Here is a 19552-nt window from a genome sequence, read left to right as displayed (position 1 = left end):
TCTTCTTGGAGATCTATTCGATGTAACTCTTTTTGCGGTGTGTTTGTCGAGATCCAATGAATTGTGGGTTTATGTGACTCCCGGATACTCAAGCTACAGTGAACCTCTGCTAATGATGCCACGTCACCCCGATTACAGTGGCTAATCTCGCGTTAATTCGAAACCGTTTCAAAATTCAAATTCAAATTAATGTCAACAATAAAAGTTTTCAAATATCAAAACTAAAATATGCAAGCTATGGAAAATAATTCGTAAATATTGTTGGTGAAGAAACCAAAATTTTATAAAATGTTTAAGTGCTCAAAATGATTAAAACAGTAGCTAAAACAATTAATTGAATGCCTTTTATAATTTAAAAAATGCTAAACTATTTTATTTAAGAGTGAAACCTTTTGTGGCAGAGGTATAAGCGGTAGTACTAATTTAGAAACTACTTTTGTGTTTTAACTAAACCAAAATAATGTGAAACTTAAATAAAATAAATAAAACAGAAAAGTTAAAAGATAATTACAAGGCAAAACAAAAGAAATAAAACAAACCTCCCTACCTGGGCCTCAAGGCCCATCTACCTAGCAGGCTGGCCCAGACGCACGCTCCCTCCCCATCTCCCTTGTTCACCGTTACGGTGGACACCGGCGATTGCCGCCACGGCACCGGGCGATGCTGTGGCGCCCATCCACCGCTTCCCCTCGCCTATATCTTCCCTGGGCTAAAACCCTAGCCGGCCCCTTGCATCTCTCTCCCTCGCGCCGCTCCTCTCTTCCCCTCGATGAACCGAGCCGCCGTCGCCACTGCCTCGACGCCGGCGTGGCCACCGTGGCCTTCTCGCCGCCCCGACCTGTCCAGGGGGATCGCTGCCCTCTCCTCCGTCACCTGCGCCCCTGGATTGGAGCTGACGAGCTGCCTCGACACCGCCCGCTTCTTCCTCTCCCTCGGACCACCGCCGGCGAGCTCCGTCGAATTCGTCGCCCCGGCAGCTCCTAAGCCCCCGTCGGCCGCCGTGTGCCACTCGGTGAGCCGTCGCTCTTCTCTCCCCCTCACCCATCTCCCTCGGACACGCCCGCTAGTAGTAGCGCCGCCATCTCCGTAGCTTATCTCCGTCGTGGAGCTCGCCCCGTCGCAGTCGTTCGTATCCAGGGCCAGAATAGCACGTCCACGTGCTTGAGACGTCCCCGTGAGGCCGCCCGTGCCATTGCTTTGGCCTCTCGCCTCGCCAAACGGTGTTTGCTTCCGAACAGTGCTCCGGCTGCCGCCTCGCCCATCGCCGTTGTCGCTACATAGCACCCCGCGCTCCCCGACGCCTCCATGTGGATCCGCGCGAGCGTCAGCTCACCGTAGGACCAAACCGCAGCTCGAACCACCGCAGGTAGCTTCACTAGGCCCCTGCTAGGCAGACGCCCCTCCCGCGGTGCTCGTACTCGAGGCGCAGCCTCGCCTTCGTCAAACTCTTGCCGCTACTGCCGCTCAAGCTCGGCTGCGTTTGACTGCTTCCTACTGCTGCTTCCTGCCGTTGCCGCTGCGCTGCTGTCTTTCCTCCTCCTGCTGCTCCTAACTGCTGCTGCCGTTGTGTACTGCCACCGCTTGCTGATGCTGCTGCTTGTTTGCCGGCGCCGCCATCCGCCGCTGCTACGGCTGGCCATGGCCGTGGCCATAGCGGTCGTGTGTGCGTTGCGTGCTGCGTGTGTTGTGTGTGGTGTGTGTGCCGTGTGTGTGTGGCCGGCTTGGCCACAACCGTGTGTGGCTAGCCCCTTGTGTTAAATAGGACTACTTTAGCTTAGGATTAAAATTACTGCCAAGTTAGTCTAATAATAGATGACATGTGGACCCACGGTTAGTTTAAAGAAAAACAAATTTTCATAAAAGTCTAAGTCAATGACATGTGGCCCCTACATTGTTCATATGTTGACTAGTCAACTGTTGACTTTGACCGTGACCCTACCTATCTTGCACTATGGCTAGGATAGTACTAGGTGACAAAACTAATTTTTGTTTTATTTTTAAATTAAAAGAATTCCAAACTGCTATTAAAACTTTAGAAATTCATAGTAAAATAACCTTAAGTCAGATGAAAATGTTTTATATATGAAAAACATTCAGAAAAATATGGTGAATCCGAATGCCACCCGTTCTTCTATCACATGCCTCTAGCATGCTGAACATGGAACCGTCCCCCTCCTTTCATTTGTCCGAAAAATACCAACGCCGGGAAAACCCTTCCGGATATTTTCCCGCTCCGTCTGTATCGTGTAGCACTGCGTTAGGTCGCCCCTAGCACCGCGTATTGCCATGTTATCCTTTGGAAAGCTTTGATTGCTCTGTTATTTATTGTGTCCCCCCTCCGTTATTTCTTTCCGGTAGACCCCGAGACCGCGGTTGAACCAGTGATCGACTACTTCACCTTCGAGGGTCCGTTTCTGTCTGCAGATCTGCAGAGCAACCAGGCAAGCCCCCCCCCCTTGATCACCAGATATCGCCTACTCTTCTCTATACTGCTTGCATTAGAGTAGTGTAGCATGTTACTGCTTTCCGTTAATCCTATCCCGATGCATAGCCTGTCCTTGCTACTACTGTTGTTACCTTTACCTGCAATCCTAATGCTTAGTATAGGATGCTAGTTTATCATCAGTGGCCCTACACTCTTGTCCGTCTGCCATGCTATACTACTGGGTCGTGATCACTTCGGGAGGTGATCACGGGCATATACTATATACTTTACACTGTTACATTATCGGTGATACTATTAGGAGATGGGGGCTGAAGGGGCAGGTGGCTCCATCCAGGTAGTGGTGGGCCTGAGTTCCCGATGGCCCCCGACTGTTACTTTGAGGCGGAGCGGCAGGGCAGGTTGAGACCACCTAGGAGAGAGGTGGGCCTGGCCCTGGTCGGCGTTCGCGAATACTTAACACGCTTAACGAGATCTTGGTATTTGATCTGAGTCTGGCCATTGGCCTATACGCACTAACCATCTACGCGGGGACAGTTATGGGCACTCGATGTTGTGGTATCAGTCGAAGCCTTCGTGACGTCAGCGACTGAGCGGCGCGCGCCGGGTTGGACCGGAACGCCCACTCTTGTATAAGGGAGGCTAGGTCTGCTCACCGGCCGCGTACGCAACGTGCAGGTGTGCAATGGGCGATGGGCCCAGACTTAGACCAGCGTGCTGACCTCTGTGTTGTGCCTAGGTAGGGCTGCGACGTGTTGATCTTCCGAGGCCGGGCATGACCCAAAAAAGTGTGTCCGAACAAAGGGGATCGAGCGTGTTGGGAAATGTGGTGCACCCCTGCAGGGAAGTTAATCTATTCGAATAGCCGTGATCTTCGGTAACGGGACGACTTGGAGTTGTACCTTGACCTTATGACAACTAGAACCGGATACTTAATAAAACACACCCTTCCAAGTGCCAGATACAACCCGGTGGTCGCTCTCTAACAAGGCGATGAGGAGAGGATCGCCAGGTAGGATTATGCTATACGATGCTACTTGGTGAACTTACCATCTACTCTCTTCTACATTCTGCAAGATGGAGGTGGCCAAAAGCGTAGTCTTCAATAGCACTAGCTATCCCCCTCTTATTCCGGCATTCTGCAGTTCAGTCCATGTATGATACCCTTATTCCATTTGATACCAATGCATACATATGTAGTGTAGCTCCTTGCTTGCGAGTACTTTGGATGAGTACTCACGGTTGCTTTGCTCCCTCTTTTCCCCCTTTCTATACCCGATTGCTGCGACCAGACGTTGGAGCCCAGGAGCCAGACGCCACTGTCGATGACGACTACTACTACTCGGGAGGTGCCTACTACTACATGCAGCCCGCTGGCGACGACCGGGAGTAGTTTAGGAGGATCCCAGGCAGGAGGCCTGCGCCTCTTTCGATCTGTATCCCAGTTTGTGCTAGCCTTCTTAAGGCAGACTTGTTTAACTTATGTCTGTACTCAGATATTGTTGCTTCCGCTGACTCGTCTATGATCGAGCTCTTGTATTCGAGCCCTCGAGGCCCCTGGCTTGTAATATGATGCTTGTATGACTTATTTTATTTGTGGAGTTGTGTTGTGATATCTTCCCGTGAGTCCCTGATCTTGATCGTACACGTTTTCGTGTATGATTAGTGTACGGTCAAATCGGCGGCGTCATAGTTTATGATCAAGTCTATCTATGAACAATATTTGATTCTTCTCTGAAATCTTTTATGTATGATTGGTTATCTTTGCAATTCTCTTTGAATTATCAGTTTGGTTTGGCCTACTAGATTGATCTTTCTTGCAATGGGAGAAGTGCTTAGCTTTGGGTTCAATCTTGCCGTGCTCGATCCCAGTGACAGAAAGGGAAACGACATGTATTGTATTGTTGCCATCGAGGATAAAAAGGTGGGGTTTATATCATATTGCTTGAGTTTATCCCTCTACATCATGTCATCTTACCTAATGCGTTACTCTGTTCTTGTGAACTTAATACTCTAGATGCATGCTGGATAGCGGTCGATGTGTGGAGTAATAGTAGTAGATGCAGGCAGGAGTCGGTCTACTTGTCACGGACGTGATGCCTATATACATGATCATGCCTAGATATTCTCATAATTATTCGCTTTTCTATCAATTGCTCGACAGTAATTTGTTCACCCACCGTAATACTTATGCTATCTTGAGAGAAGCCACTAGTGAAACCTATGCCCCCCGGGTCTATCTTTTATCATATAAGTTTCCAATCTATTTTACTTTGCAATCTTTACTTTCAATCTATATCATAAAAAGACCAAAAATATTTATCTTATTATTATTATCTCTATCAGATCTCATTCTCGTAAGTGACCGTGAAGGGATTGACAACCCCTCTATCGCGTTGGTTGCGAGGTTCTTATTTGTTTGTGTAGGTACGAGGGACTTGCGTGTGGCCTCCTACTGGATTGATACCTTGGTTCTTAAAAACTGAGGGAAATACTTACACTACTTTGTTGCATCACCCTTTCCTCTTCAAGGGAAAACCAACGCGGTGCTCAAGAGGTAGCAAGAAGGATTTATGGCGCCGTTGCCGGGGAGTCTACGCACAAGTCAAGACATACCAAGTACCCATCACAAACTCTTATCCCTCGCATTACATTATTTGCCATTTGCCTCTCGTTTTCCTCTCCCCCACTACACCCTTGCCGTTTTATTTGCCCTCTTTTTCTGTTCGCTTTTTCTTTCGCTTGTTTCGTCGTTATGGCTAGTCCTTTATCTACTCCTTTGTCTCCCGAGAATGAGGTCCTTAATTTTAAACAAAGGGAGGGAGAAAATCTAAAAGATGCTTGGTACAAAATTTGCAATGCGCAAAATATATCTACTGGGAAGCTATCTACTTCCGTTCTTCTTCGCAATTTTTATCTAGGCATCATTACTTGGAATAGATATATTCTTGATACCATTACCGAAGGAAATTTCTTTGGTAGCCACACTTTTGATTCTTATAATGCTATGATAGATTTGTTTGGCACACCACCTCTCTTGGTTAATGGAACTATGTTAACTTTGGAACATGTTATGCAAAGGCTCGATATTATTGAAAATAAAGTTTCCACTGTGGAATTGATTGAGAATTTTGATAAAAAAGATCCACAACCAAATTACCCAATATGGATCTAAGGTAGGAGTTACTCTGAAAAGTTTTAAAGAAAAAGAACCCGTAGTTAATGAAAGAATAGACCAAGATTCCACTAGAATTGATAAACTTGAGGGAATTATTACCAACTTGGGGTCCTCTTTTTCTGCCGTAAGGAATACTTAAAATCCTCCTACCAAAGTTTCCAAACTAATGTACGTTCATAAAAATAAGGGTGAAACTTCTAGTAAGGAAAATGGGGATCTCAAATCCATAAGTATTCACCTCAACTTTCTCGCTATCAATAAGGAACCTTTTGCTACCAATGATTTTCTTAATTTCTTGCTGAGGAGTTTAATCATTAATAAAAAGAAGGAAACTCCTAAGGGTTATAAGTGTTCTATTGAAGAATTGCATACCAAAGATGACAATACCTAGATCTATCCTTGCTTTTATGCCTAGCTAGGGGCGTTAAACGATAGCGCTTGTTGGGAGGCAACCCATTTTTATTTTTGTTTCTTGCTTTTTGATTCTATTTAGTAATAAATATTTCATCTAGCCTCTGTTTAGATGTGGTTTTATGCTTTTAATTAGTGTTTGTTCCAAGTAGAACCTTTGGGAAGACTTGGGGAAAGTCTTTCCGATCTTGCTGTAAAAAACAGAAACATTAGCGCTCACGAGATTTGCTGCCATTTTTTTACTGGACAGTTCTATTTAGGTAATTATTTTGGCAGATGATTAATAGATAAATACCTCACTCCCAGACATTTATTTTAGAATTTTTGGGGTTCCAGAAGTATTCGAAACCTCCACATTACTATAGACTTTTCTGTTTTTGACAGATTCTGTTTTTCGTGTGTTGTTTGCTTATTTTGATGAATCTATGGCTAGTACTTGAGTGTATGAACCATAGAAAAGTTGGAATACAGTAGATTTAACACCAATATAAATAAAGAATGATTTCATTACAGTACCATGAAGTGGTGGTTTGTTTTCTTTTATTAACGGAGCTCACGAGATTCTCTTTTAAGTTTTGTGTTGTGAAGTTTTCAGGTTTTGGGTAAAGATTTGATGGATTATGGAATAAGGAGTGGCAAGAGCCTAAGCTTGGGGATGCCCAAGGCACCCCGAGGTAAAATTCAAGGACAACCAAAAGCCTAAGCTTGGGGATGCCCGGGAAGGCATCCCCTCTTTCGTCTTCGTCCATCGGTAACTTTACTTGGAGCTATATTTTTATTCACCACATGACATGTGTTTTGCTTGGAGCGTCTTATATGATTTGAGTCTTTGATTTTTAGTTCACCACAATCATCCTTGCTGTATACACCTTTTGGGAGAGACACACATGAATCGGAATTTATTAGAATACTCTATGTGCTTCACTTATATCTTTTGAGCTAGATAGTTTTTCCCTAGTGCTTCGCTTATATCTTTTAGAGCACGGTGGTGGTTTTATTTTATAGAAATTATTGATCTCTCATGCTTCACTTACATTATGTTGAGAGTCCTTTAAAACAACATGGTAATTTTCTTTGGTTATGAATTTAGTCCTAATATGATAGGCATCCAAGATCGGTATAATAATAACTATCATAAAAAGTGCATTGAATACTATGAGAAGTTTGATACTTGATGATTGTTTTGAGATATGGAGATGGTGATATTAGAGTATGCTAGTTGAGTAGTTGTGAATTTGAGAAATACTTGTTCTAAAGTTTGTGATTCCCGTAGCATGCACGTATGGTGAACCGTTATGTGATGAAGTCGGAGCATGATTTATTTATTGATTGTCTTCTTTATGAGTGGCGGTCGGGGATGAGCGATGGTATTTTCCTACCAATCTATCCCCCTTGGAGCATGCGCATAGTACTTTGTCTCGGTAACTAATAAATTTTTGCAATAAGTATATGAGTTCTTTATGACTAATGTTGAGTCCATGGATTATACGCACTCTCACACTTCCACCATTACTAGCCTCTCTAGTACCACGCAACTTTCGCTGGTACCATAAACCCACCGTATACCTTCCTCAAAACAGCCACCATACCTACCTATTATGGCATTTCCATAGCCATTCCGACATATATTGCCATGCAACTTTCCACCATTCCATTTGTTATGACACGCTTCATCATTGTCATATTGCTTTGCATGATCATGTAGTTGACATCATATTTGTGGCAAAGCCACCGTTCATAATTCTTTCATACATGTCACTCATGAGTCATTGCATATCCCGGTACACCGCTGGAGGCATTCACATAGAGTCATATTTTGTAATAAGAATCGAGTTGTAATTCTTGAGTTGTAAGTAAATAAAGTGTGATGATCATCATTATTAGAGCATTGTCCCAAGTGAGGAAAGGATGATGGAGACTATGATTCCCCCACAAGTCGGGATGAGACTCTGGACGAAAAATAAAATAAAAAAGAGGCCATAAAAAAGGCCCAAATAAAAAAATGAGAGAAAAAGAGAGAATTATTAGAGCATTGTCCCAAGTGAGGAAAGGATGATGGAGACTATGATTCCCCCACAAGTCGGGATGAGACTCTGGACGAAAAATAAAATAAAAAAGAGGCCATAAAAAAGGCCCAAATAAAAAAATGAGAGAAAAGGGGGCAATGTTACTATCGTTTTTCCACAGTTGTTCTTCAAAGTAGCACCACGATCTTCATGATAGAGAGTCTCATATGTTATCACTTTCATATAGTAGTGAGAATTTTACATTATAGAACTTGGCTTGTATATTCCAATGATGGGCTTCCTCAAATGCCCTAGGTCGTCGTGAGCGAGCAAGTTGGATGCACACCCACTTAGTTTCTTTTTGAGATTTCATACACTTATAGCTCTAGTGCATCCGTTGCATGGCAATCCCTACTCACTCACATTGATATCTATTCATGGGCATCTCCATAGCCCATTGATACGCCTAGTTGATGTGAGACTATCTTCTCCTTTTTGTCTTCTCCACAACCACCATTCTATTCCACATATAGTGCTATGTCCATGGCTCACGCTCATGTATTGCGTGAAGATTGAAAAAGTTTGAGAACATCAAAAGTATGAAACAATTGCTTGGCTTGTCATCGGGGTTGTGCATGATTTAAATACTTTTTGTGGTGAAGATAGAGCATATCCAGACTATATGATTTTGTAGGGATAACTTTATTTGGCCATGTTATTTTGAGAAGACATAATTGCTTAGTTAGTATGCTTGAAGTATTATTATTTTTATGTCAATATTAAACTTTTGTCTTGAATCTTTCAGATCTGAATATTCATGCCACTATCAAGAGAATTACATTGAGAATTATGTTAGGTAGCATTCCACATCAAAAATTATGTTTTTATCATTTACCTACTCGAGGACGAGCAGGAATTAATCTTGGGGATGCTTGATATGTCTCCAACGTATCTATAATTTTTGATTGTTCCATGATATTATGTTATCTGTTTTCGATGTTAATGGGCTTTATTTTACACTTCTATATTATTTTTGGGACTAACCTACTAACCCAAGGCCCAGTGCAAATTGTTGTTTTTTGCCTATTTCAGTGTTTCACATAAAAGGAATATCAAACAGAATCCAAATGGAATGAAACCTTCGGGAGAGCTATTTTTGGAACAAACGCGATCCAGAGGTCTTAGAGTGGACGTCAAGAAACAAACAAGGAGTCCACGAGGCAGGGGGCGCGCCCTCCCCCTCGTGGGCCCCTCCTGGCTCAACCGACCTACTTCTTCCTCCTATATATACTCATATACCCTGAAAACAACCAGGAGCACCACGAAACCCTATTTCCACCGCCACAACCTTCTATACCCAAGAGATCCCATCTTGGGGCCTTTTCCGGAGCTCCGCCGGAGGGGGCATCGATCACGGAGGGCCTCTACATCAACTCCATGGCCTCTATGGTGATGTGTGAGTAGTTTACTTCAGACCTTCGGGTCCATAGTTATTAGCTAGATGGCTTCTTCTCTCTCTTTGATTCTCAATACAAAGTTCTCGTCGATCTTCTTGGAGATCTATTCGATGTAACTCTTTTTGCGGTGTGTTTGTCGAGATCCAATGAATTGTGGGTTTTTGATCAAGTCTATCTATGAACAATATTTGATTCTTTTTCTCTGAAATCTTTTAGGTATGATTGATTATCTTTGCAAGTCTCTGATGAAGCTATGTACCTAGGATAGGGGCATGGACCTGTCCTAGGTACCCTACCCAAGGACATCCCTAGAAGAAGTCACCTTTCAATCGACTTGGAGGTATCCCACTCGACAGATTCAAGACACTCGACCACGAAGCAATCACTCGACCAAATTCCAACCACTCGACTGCCAGGAGATCTAAAGTCACCCTGCACGCAAACGGTCGGTCATTAAGTAGCTTTTATGGTCATCATAGCACTTTATTAGGGGCGTTACCAGTAACCCCCAGTCTTAATGTACTTTAAACCTTGCATTACTGAGGGCTGGAGGGGCCTGGCGAACTCTATATAAGCCACCCCCTCCTCAGTATCAAGGGGGGCACCCCTGTTATTCATACACACATAATTCAGTCGACCGCCTCCGGGCACCGAGACGTAGGGTTGTTACTTCCTCCAAGAAGGGCCTGAACTCGTAATCCTCGTGTGCTTACAACTCCTCCATAGCTAAGATCTAGCCTCTCCATACATACCCCCTACATCACTGTCAGAGTTAGAACCACGACAGTCTCTTCGAAGTATCAGTTTGGTTTGGCCTACTAGATTGATCTTTCTTGCAATGGGAGAAGTGCTTAGCTTTGGGTTCAATCTTGTCGTGCTCGATCCCAGTGACAGAAAGGGAAACGACATGTATTGTATTGTTGCCATCGACGATAAAAAGGTGGGGTTTATATCATATTGCTTGAGTTTATCCCTCTACGGCCTGTTCGACCTGTCGACTGGCTCCGCAGAGACCGCATCCGAATGCGACAGCAGTGACCCAGCTGCAGAGGTTCTGGTGATCGATGGGCCACACAGTCCTCCCAGTTTCCCCCGCGCTGACGGAGGTGCGGATGGGGGCGACCCGTCGCGTCCTCACGAGGAGTATCTCCCCGAGCCTCTCACGTCGTTGCAGCGGGAGGAGCTTCGCCGCCGGAACATGGATGCACTCCACACTCCTATCGTTGCAGAAACCCCTGAGGCCCGAGCCTTGGAGGATGCGCGCTTGGCTAACTTGGCCGAGCGCACTCGACTGGAGAATCTCCAGCGAATACTCGACGAGCGAGCGCGTCAACGGGCTCCAGAATCCAGTCGACGTCAACTCTTTCCGCCCCCGCAGGTATATCGTACTCCAATTCAGAATTTGGCGGCTGCGGCCCGTATAGCAGAGTCGATTCAGCCCTCCCAGTCAGAGGCTGGTAGAGGCTTGTTGCAAATCAGAGCGTTGCTCCGGGCAGCGGGAGACCAGAATTCCGCTGTTTCTCAGTCGCAGAACAGGATCCACAGTCGATCCATTGCAGCGGATATAGTCCAGTCGGCTCACAGCCCAAGATCGCCTCTGAGGCGTGAGGGACGTGGAGACCGGCGTGATCAGTATAGAAGGAATGAGCAGTATGATCACCGATTTGATCGTGATGATCGACGTCGAGTGCCAACCCCTCCCCCGAGGAGTGGATCATATGTGCCTCGACAGCAGGTTGACAGACGCCCTCATAGTGTTGGGCGGAGAATTCCAGTCGACCCCAGGGAACCAGGCTTTGATGCGAGATCCATTCTCGTTCAAGGTTTGGTCGACAGGAATAGAGCTTACCGAGAAGGCCACGACAGAGATGCGCCTACCAGTAGCAGAGTACATGTTTCAGGGCCGGAGTGTTTCAGTCGAGCCATCAGAGCCGCTGTAATTCCTCCCAACTTCAGGTTGGCGACTGGAGTTAGTAAGTTCACCGGTGAGTCCAAGCCCGATACTTGGCTCGAAGATTACCGAGTGGATGTCCAGATTGACGGTGGGAACGATGAGGTAGCCATGAAGCACCTGCCTCTCATGTTAGAAGGCTCAGCTAGAGCGTGGCTGAATCAGTTAGCACCCAGCAGCATTTACACTTGGGAGGATCTCTCCCGAGTGTTTGTCACCATATTTGAAGGAACATGCAAGCGACCTGCAGTCCTTACGGAATTGCGGTCTTGCGTGCAGAAACCGAATGAAACTCTGAGGGATTACATCCAGAGGTGGATCACATTGCATCACACAGTTGAAAATGTACCAGATCATCAAGCAGTTTGTGCCTTTAAAGAAGGCGTTAAGTACAGAGAATTGAATCTGAAGTTTGGTCGAACCGGAGAGATGTCTCTGAATCGGATGATGGAGATTGCCACCAAATACGCTACTAGTGAAGATGAGGATCGACTCCGGAGTGGCAAGCATAAAGCAGTCGCCCAGGAAACCGGAGGAAATTCCAGTCGGAAACAGAAGCGGAAAGCCGAGCCAGCCGCTCCTGGGGAGGCCCTGGCCGTAACCCAGGGAAAATTTAAGGGAAAACCCAAAGGACCTTGGAACCCCAAGAAAGTTAAAGACCAAGATGGAAATGATGTTTTGGATCTACCGTGTCACATCCACACCAAGAAAGATGAAGAGGGTAAACTCATTTACCCAAAGCATACCACTCGAGAGTGTCGGCTTCTGATCCAGCAGTTTCAGGGCAAGCAGTTCAAAGATAAGGAAAAGGAGTCAGACAAAGTTGAGGACAAGGAAGATAGTGACGATGGGTACCCCCAGGTCAATTCCACCCTGATGATTTTTGCTGATGTTGGGAGCAAAAGTCGACTGAAGGTTATTAACCATGAGGTAAATATGGTTGCTTCGGCAACACCCAATTATCTGAAGTGGTCCCAGACTGCCATCACATTCGACCAGTCTGATCACCCTACGCACATTGCCACCCCTGGGAGGCAAGCTCTGGTGGTCGACCCAGTTGTCGAAGGCACTCGACTGACCAAAGTCCTGATGGATGGAGGCAGCGGTTTGAACATACTGTATGCAGAAACATTGAAAGGGATGGGCATTCCGATGTCCAGGCTCAGCACTAGTAACATGAGTTTCCATGGAGTCATTCCTGGGAAGAAAGCCGAGTCACTCGGCCAAATTGCTCTTGATGTGGTTTTCGGTGATTCCAAGAATTACCGCAAGGAAAAGTTGACATTCGAAGTTGTGGATTTCCAAAGTGCTTATCACGCTATTTTGGGCAGGCCAGCTTATGCACGCTTCATGGCTCGACCATGTTATGTGTATCTCAAATTGAAGATGCCTGGTCCCAAAGGTGTGATCACTGTTACAGGCAATCGGAAGAAAGCAGAAGAGTGTTTTCAGAAAGGCTCAAAGATTACTGACGCTCATATGGCGGTGATCGAGCTGCAAGAGTATCAGAAGACTGCAGATCCGAGTGAGTTGCTACGAGCTAAGAACCCTGCTTCAGAATCAGCTTTTCAGTCGTCCAGTGAAACGAAGGCAGTTCACATTCACCCGAGCCATCCAAACACTGCTCCGACTCACATCTCAATGAGGGTCGACTCCAAATAGGAAGAAGCGCTCATCCAGTTCCTCTGTGAGAACTGGGACATCTTCGCATGGAAGCCTGCTCACATGCCTGGAGTTCCCAGGGGGCTGGCTGAGCACCGTCTACGAGTCGACCCAAAATTTAAACCTGTGAAAGAACATCTTTGACAGTCCGCCGTCCAGAAGAGGAAGGCCATTGGCGAGGAGGTGGCTCGGCTCTTAGCAGCGGAGTTCATCCGAGAAATTTACCACTCCGAGTGGCTCGCCAATGTTGTCATGGTCCCCAAGAAGGACAAGTCACTTCGCATGTGCATTGATTTCAAGCATATCAATCGGGCCTGCCCGAAAGATCATTTTCCTCTCCCCCGCATCGACCAGATAGTCGACTTGACTGCGGGATGTGAGCGTTTGTCTTTCCTAGACGCCTATTCCGGGTACCATCAGATCCGTCTGTACGGGCCCGACGAGATCAAAACAGCTTTCATCACTCCATTCGGGTGCTTCTGTTATGTCACCATGCCGTTCGGCCTCAAGAATGTCGGAGCCACGTTCATAAGGATGATTCAGAAGTGTTTGCTCACTCAAATCAGTCGGAATGTGGAGGCATACATGGATGATATTGTGGTCAAGTCACTGAAGGGTTCCGACCTGCTGACTGACCTTGCTGAAACCTTTGCCAACCTCAGGAGGTATGACATCAAGCTCAATCCATCAAAGTGCATGTTCGGAGTTCCAGGTGGGAAGTTACTCGGTTTTCTCGTTTCCGAACGGGGAATCAACGCCAATCCTAAAAAAATTGGTACTATACTCCGGATGAAACGTCCTGTGCGTGTGCATGACGTCCAGAAGCTTACAGGATGCTTGGCTGCTTTAAGTCGATTCATCTCTCGCCTCGGTGAAAAGGCATTGCCTCTTTACCGACTGATGAATAAGTCCGACAAGTTCGAGTGGACTCCAGAAGCTGATGCAACGTTTACAGAGCTCAAAGCTCTGCTCTCCACCCAGCCGGTGCTTGCTGCCCCAATCAGCAAGGAGCCTTTGCTGATTTACATTGCAGCCACAAGACAACTTGTCAGTACAGTACTTACGGTCGAGCGGGAAGAAGAAGGAAAGGCCTTCAAAGTTCAGCGCCCAGTATATTATGTTTCTGAAGTTTTGACTCCTTCAAAGCAAAGATATCCTCATTACCAGAAGCTTGTATATGGGATTTATATGACCACGAAGAAGGTTGCACATTACTTCTCTGATCATTCCATTACAGTCGTCAGCGACGCTCCACTATCAGAGATTTTGCACAACAGAGATGCAACTGGTCGAGTGGCCAAATGGGCGATTGAACTTCTTCCCCTAGATATCAAGTTTGAGGCAAAGAAAGCTATTAAGTCCCAAGCAATTGCAGATTTCGTTGCCGAGTGGATCGAACAGCAACTTCCGACTCAAGTTTACTCGGAGCACTGGACCATGTTCTTCGATGGATCTAAGATGCTGAATGGTTCCGGTGCTGGGGTAGTATTGGTTTCCCCCCGAGGAGATAAGCTCAGATATGTTCTCCAGATTCACTTTGATTCCTCCAATAACGAAGCAGAATATGAAGCACTTTTGTATGGGTTGCGCATGGCCATTTCACTCGGCGTCCGTCGCCTCATGGTCTATGGCGACTCAGATTTGGTGGTTAATTAGGTGATGAAAGAATGGGACGTCAGAAGTCCAGCTATGAATGGTTATTGCAATGCAGTGAGAAAGTTAGCGAAGAAATTCGAGGGGTTAGAGCTTCATCACATCCCCCGACTGAAAAATCAAGCGGCTGATGATTTGGCAAAGATAGGCTCCAAGAGAGAAGCCATCCCCAGCAATGTGTTTTTGGAACACATCCACTCGCCATCAGTCCAAGAAGATCCTTTTACAGATGAAGCCCCGCAGCCAAAGAGTGCCACAGATCCGACTGAAGTTGAAATTCCGGCAGTGGTCGACCTAATCATGGAAGTTTTGGCAATCACCCCTGACTGGACGATACCGTATATCGTGTATATCCTGAGAAAGGAACTCCCGGAGGACAAAGAAGAGGCTCGACAGATCGTCCGTCGATCCAAGGCCTTTACAGTCATAAAGGGACAGTTGTATAGAGAAAGCGCGACTGGAGTCGGTCAGAAGTGTATAACACCAGAAGAAGTTCAGATAATCCTTGATGATATCCACTCGGGGACCTGTGGTCATCATGCGTCCTCTCGGACCATTGTGGCTAAAGCATACCGAGCGGGATTTTACTGGCCAAGAGCGAACGAAATGGCAAAAGAGATAGTCGACAAGTGTGAAGGGTGCTAGTTCTACTCCAACATGTCGCACAAGCCTGCATCAGCCCTGAAGACCATTCCACTCGTCTGGCCCTTCGCTGTTTGGGGACTGGACATGGTTGGCCCATTGAGAACAGGCAGGAGCGGTTTCACACATGTGCTTGTGGCAGTCGACAAGTTTACCAAATGGATTGAAGCTAAGCCTATCAAGAATCTTGATGCTTGCACTGCTATTAGTTTCGTCAGAGAGTTAACATTCAGATATGGAGTCCCGCATAGCATCATCACCGACAATGGGTCAAACTTTGATTCAGACAAGTTCAGAGCATTTTGTGCCTCTCAAGGCACACGAGTCGACTACGCATCGGTCGCCCACCCCCAGTCGAATGGACAAGCAGAAAGGGCAAATGGTCTGATTCTCAAAGGGCTGAAGCCTCGGCTGATGCGTGATCTCAAGCACGCAGCAGGAGCTTGGGTCAACGAGCTTCCGTCAGTTCTGTGGGGATTGAGGACCACCCCGAATCGGTCGACTGGAAGAACTCCGTTCTTTCTGGTTTACGGAGCGGAAGCAGTCCTGCCGAGTGATCTACTTCACAATGCACCCCGAGTCGAGCTTTATACCGAAGATGAAGCAGAACAAGCCCAGCAAGACGCAGTCGACCTCCTGGAAGAAGAAAGAGAAATGGCTATGATCCGATCGACCATTTATCAGCAAGACTTGCGTCGATTCCATGCCAGAAATGTGAAGAGTCGAGCCTTCCAAGAAGGAGATTTGGTCCTCCGAGTGGATCAACAGAAACCACACAAGCTCGCTCCTACTTGGGAAGGTCCCTTCATTGTCACCAGAGTCCTCCACAATGGAGCGTATCACCTTTACAATGTCGATCGCCAGATTGATGAGCCACGAGCTTGGAATGCAGAACTGCTCCGCCCCTTTCACACTTGAATTCTCACTCGGATGAGATGTAATAAGAAAAACTTCTGTAGTCTATTTATCAAAGACAAGAGTGTTACAAATTTTCCTATAATTGTTGTTGCTTTTGTTTGCGTGTGAAATCCCCCAGTGGGTGGCTTAGCTGCGAATCCGTTTCGCCTAAGTTTGTAAAAAAAATCCTATCGAGTGGTGAGCCAGACTCCCACTCGGAGGCTTAGCTGCAGCTCAGTGCTCGCCTAAGTGTTTAAAAATCCTACCGAGTGGCGAGCCAGACTCCCACTCGGAGGCTTAGCTGCAGCTCAGTGCTCGCCTAAGTGTTTAAAAATCCTACCGAGTGGCGAGCCAGACTCCCACTCGGAGGCTTAGCTGCAGCCCGGTGCTCGCCTAAGTGTTTAAAAATCCTACCGAGTGGTGAGACAGACTCCCACTCGGAGGCTTAGCTGCAGCCCAGTGCTCGCCTAAGTGCTTAAAAATCCTACCGAGTGGAGAGCAAACCTCCCACTCGGAGGCTTAGCTGCAGCCCAGTGCTCGCCTAAGTGTTTAAAAATCCTACCGAGTGGAGAGCAAACCTCCCACTCGGAGGCTTAGCTGCAGCCCAGTGCTCGCCTAAGTGTTTAAAAATCCTACCGAGTGGTGAGCCAGACTCCCACTCGGAGGCTTAGCTGCAGCTCAGTGCTCGCCTAAGTGTTTAAAAATCCTACCGAGTGGTGAGCTAGACTCCCACTCGGAGGCTTAGCTGCAGCCCAGTGCTCGCCTAAGTGTTTAAAAATCCTACCAAGTGGTGAGCCAGACTCCCACTCGGAGGCTTAGCTGCAGCCCAGTGCTCGCCTAAGTGTTTAAAAATCCTACCGAGTGGAGAGCAAACCTCCCACTCGGAGGCTTAGCTGCAGCCCAGTGCTCGCCTAAGTATTTAAAAATCCTACCGAGTGGTGAGCAGACCTCCCACTCGGGGGGCTTAGCTGCAGTCCAGTCCTCGCCTAAGTTTGAAAAAATCCTACCGAGTGGAGAGCAGACCTCCCACTCGGGGGCTTAGCTGCAGTCCAGTACTCGCCTAAGTTTGAAAAAATCCTACCGAGTGGAGAGCAGACCTCCCACTCGGGGGCTTAACTGCAGTCCAGTACTCGCCTAAGTTTGAAAAAATCCTACCGAGTGGAGAGCAGACCTCCCACTCGGGGGCTTAGCTGCAGTCTAGTACTCGCCTAAGTTTTTAAAATCCTACCGAGTGGAGAGCAGATCTTCCACTCGGAGGCTTAGCTGCAGCCCAGTGCTCGCCTAAGTACGGAACACATCCCAATCCGCAAGGACGACGAGGTGCAAATCGACTGCTACCTTCTCCTTCGGAGTTGCACCACAAATACAAAGTTATTTCGAGTGAAGAACAAGTTCCACTCGACAGATAATTCATGAAGATATTCAACGATAAATCAAGTTCAGATAAGATCCAAAGGTTCTAGACCGCAGATCAAAGTACTCGAGCCTCCAGCTCGACAGAGTTTAACGGTTACAAAATCCACTCAGCATTCCGAGGCAAATTTAAAGTGAAGCATAAAAGTTTTTATTCCTCATGCGGAGGACTGGAAGGGGCGACGACCTCGTCCAAGTCGATCCCGTCTGCAATGCGAGTGGTAGCAGCAATGAAAGTCTCCATGAAGTCTTGAAAGTTGTGCTTCCTGGTATTGGCAACTTGGATGGCGGCCAACTTTTCTTCTCGCGCCTCCTTGCAGTGGACGCGGACCAGAGACAGAGCGACGTCTGCGCCACATCTAGCAGAAGATTTCTTCCATTCCGCCACTCGACCTGGGACTTCATTCAGTCGATTCATCAGGGACTCGAGGTCATTCTGAAGCGTCGTCCTAGGCCAGAGCGACGTGTCGATCCTTGACATCACAACCTTCAACCGAGCAAGATAGTCAACAACACCGGCAACACGAGATTCCAATCGGATCACGTTCATAGCAGCCTCGTCCTTCACTGGAGAATTGATGGGGTCCAAGTCTGTCTCCACTCGACTGGTCTCCTCTTCGAAGTTCTGGCAGAATTCTGTAAACACAATTCAAGGATAAGTCAGTGGCTCTACGCAGATTTGGTAACTGCAAGTCAGTCGGGCCGGAGTAATTACCCTCGAGCATGATGAACAGCTTCTTGGCGAGTCCACCGAGATAAGCCTCCAGATCGTTCCTCTTCCCCGCCAGTTCACTTGCCTTGTCATTCAGAGCTATATTGCCATTCTTCAGACGGCTGACCTCTCGATTAGCCGCGCCGAGAGCAGTTTTCAGCCTGGAGTTTTCCTTTTCAAGAGTACCGACTGAAGCCAGTTTTTCTTCAGCAAGCTTCGTTTTGTTCAGGGCCTCCTTCTGCGCTTCGGCAAGGTCTTGATCCTTCTTCTTCAGAGCCTCCTCCATTTTGTCTGCGAAACAGCAAGTGAGATCAACATCGAGGACGGCCAGAAAGAAAGGACAGTCAACAAAAGCTCACTAGCCATACCTTTTGCTTCGTCCCTAGCCTTCTGTAAGTTCTCCTGAGCAAGCTTCAAGTCAAGGTTCAGCTGGATCTGTTTGTTCTCCAACTCCGTGTAGCGAGCCACAAGCTCGCAGGATTTCTGCAAAAAATCAGTCGACAGACATCCAAGATAAGTTGCTTCTGAGTAACCAAGAGACAATGATGGCGTTTCTAAGACTACAGCCGAATAAAAAACATTCGACAGTAGTCTCGGGGACTACACCCAGTGAGTGCACTCAGCGTGCCCCCACTGGTTCGACCAAAAAAATCGACTGCTCGCAGCCGACCGTGTACAGTTCCATTCGACATGGCCTGACCAGACCGAGTGAAGAAGTTCAGCTAAAGCAACACAATATAAAGACTACAGTCGACTGCCAGCAGTCCACCGTAGTCTCGGGGACTACACCCAGTGGGTGCACTTAGCGTGCCCCCACTCGTCAAAAAGATTAATAGACACACCCAGTGGGCGTACAGATATAAAGATCTTCGGAAAAGAGATTCTTCAGATAGCATATCCTAACAGAACAAGCGGTGAATCGACTGACCTGGACGTTGCTCTGAAGAGCTGAGCTCGCATCATAAGCTGCTTGGCTGGCTTCCCGAACCACCTTCACTTGCTCCATCATGATCCCCGCCTGGCGTATAGCCTCTTTAGTGGCACCCACTTGGTCCTCAGGGACGTGGTGTGTGGCAAAAAGCGAAGGCAGATTTGCAGTCGACGTCGAAGGCCGGACACTCGTCAGA

At 47.0% G+C, this 19552-nt stretch overlaps 2 protein-coding genes across 2 annotated transcripts; one reads left to right on the top strand and one right to left on the bottom strand.

The window, feature by feature from the left end:
• The first annotated feature begins 597 nt into the window (after window positions 1-597).
• On the top strand, window positions 598-3985 carry LOC147974795 (uncharacterized). The gene is made up of 2 exons (XM_087519556.1): window positions 598-1019; window positions 3745-3985. Exons 1-2 carry the CDS (start codon window positions 770-772, stop codon window positions 3834-3836), a joined length of 342 nt encoding a protein of 113 aa, XP_087375682.1. The 5' UTR covers window positions 598-769; the 3' UTR covers window positions 3837-3985.
• Window positions 3986-17864: 13879 nt separating this feature from the next.
• LOC147974794 (uncharacterized) lies at window positions 17865-19117 on the bottom strand. Its single transcript, XM_087520142.1, has 3 exons — window positions 19103-19117; window positions 18794-18908; window positions 17865-18355 (listed from the first exon to the last, which is right to left on the bottom strand). The coding sequence occupies exons 1-3, from the start codon at window positions 19115-19117 to the stop codon at window positions 17865-17867; spliced, it is 621 nt and encodes a 206-aa protein (XP_087376268.1).
• Window positions 19118-19552: the final 435 nt, after the last annotated feature.

Source organism: Triticum urartu, chromosome 4A (genome assembly GCF_056163025.1).
Source record: "Triticum urartu cultivar PI428250 chromosome 4A, HENAU_Tu73, whole genome shotgun sequence".
Classification (NCBI taxonomy): domain Eukaryota; kingdom Viridiplantae; phylum Streptophyta; class Magnoliopsida; order Poales; family Poaceae; genus Triticum; species Triticum urartu.
This window is presented reverse-complemented; position numbering and strand designations above follow the sequence as displayed.

Coding starts and splice junctions, on each gene's coding strand:
- LOC147974795 (XM_087519556.1), top strand. CDS start 770: ATGAACCGAGCCGCCGTCGCCACTGCCTCGACGCCGGCGTGGCCACCG. Junction 1,020..3,744: donor CGTGTGCCACTCGGTGAGCC/GTCGCTCTTCTC, acceptor CAGACGTTGGAG/CCCAGGAGCCAGACGCCACT.
- LOC147974794 (XM_087520142.1), bottom strand. Junction 18,356..18,793: donor GGCTAGGGACGAAGCAAAAG/GTATGGCTAGTG, acceptor CTTGAATTGTGT/TTACAGAATTCTGCCAGAAC.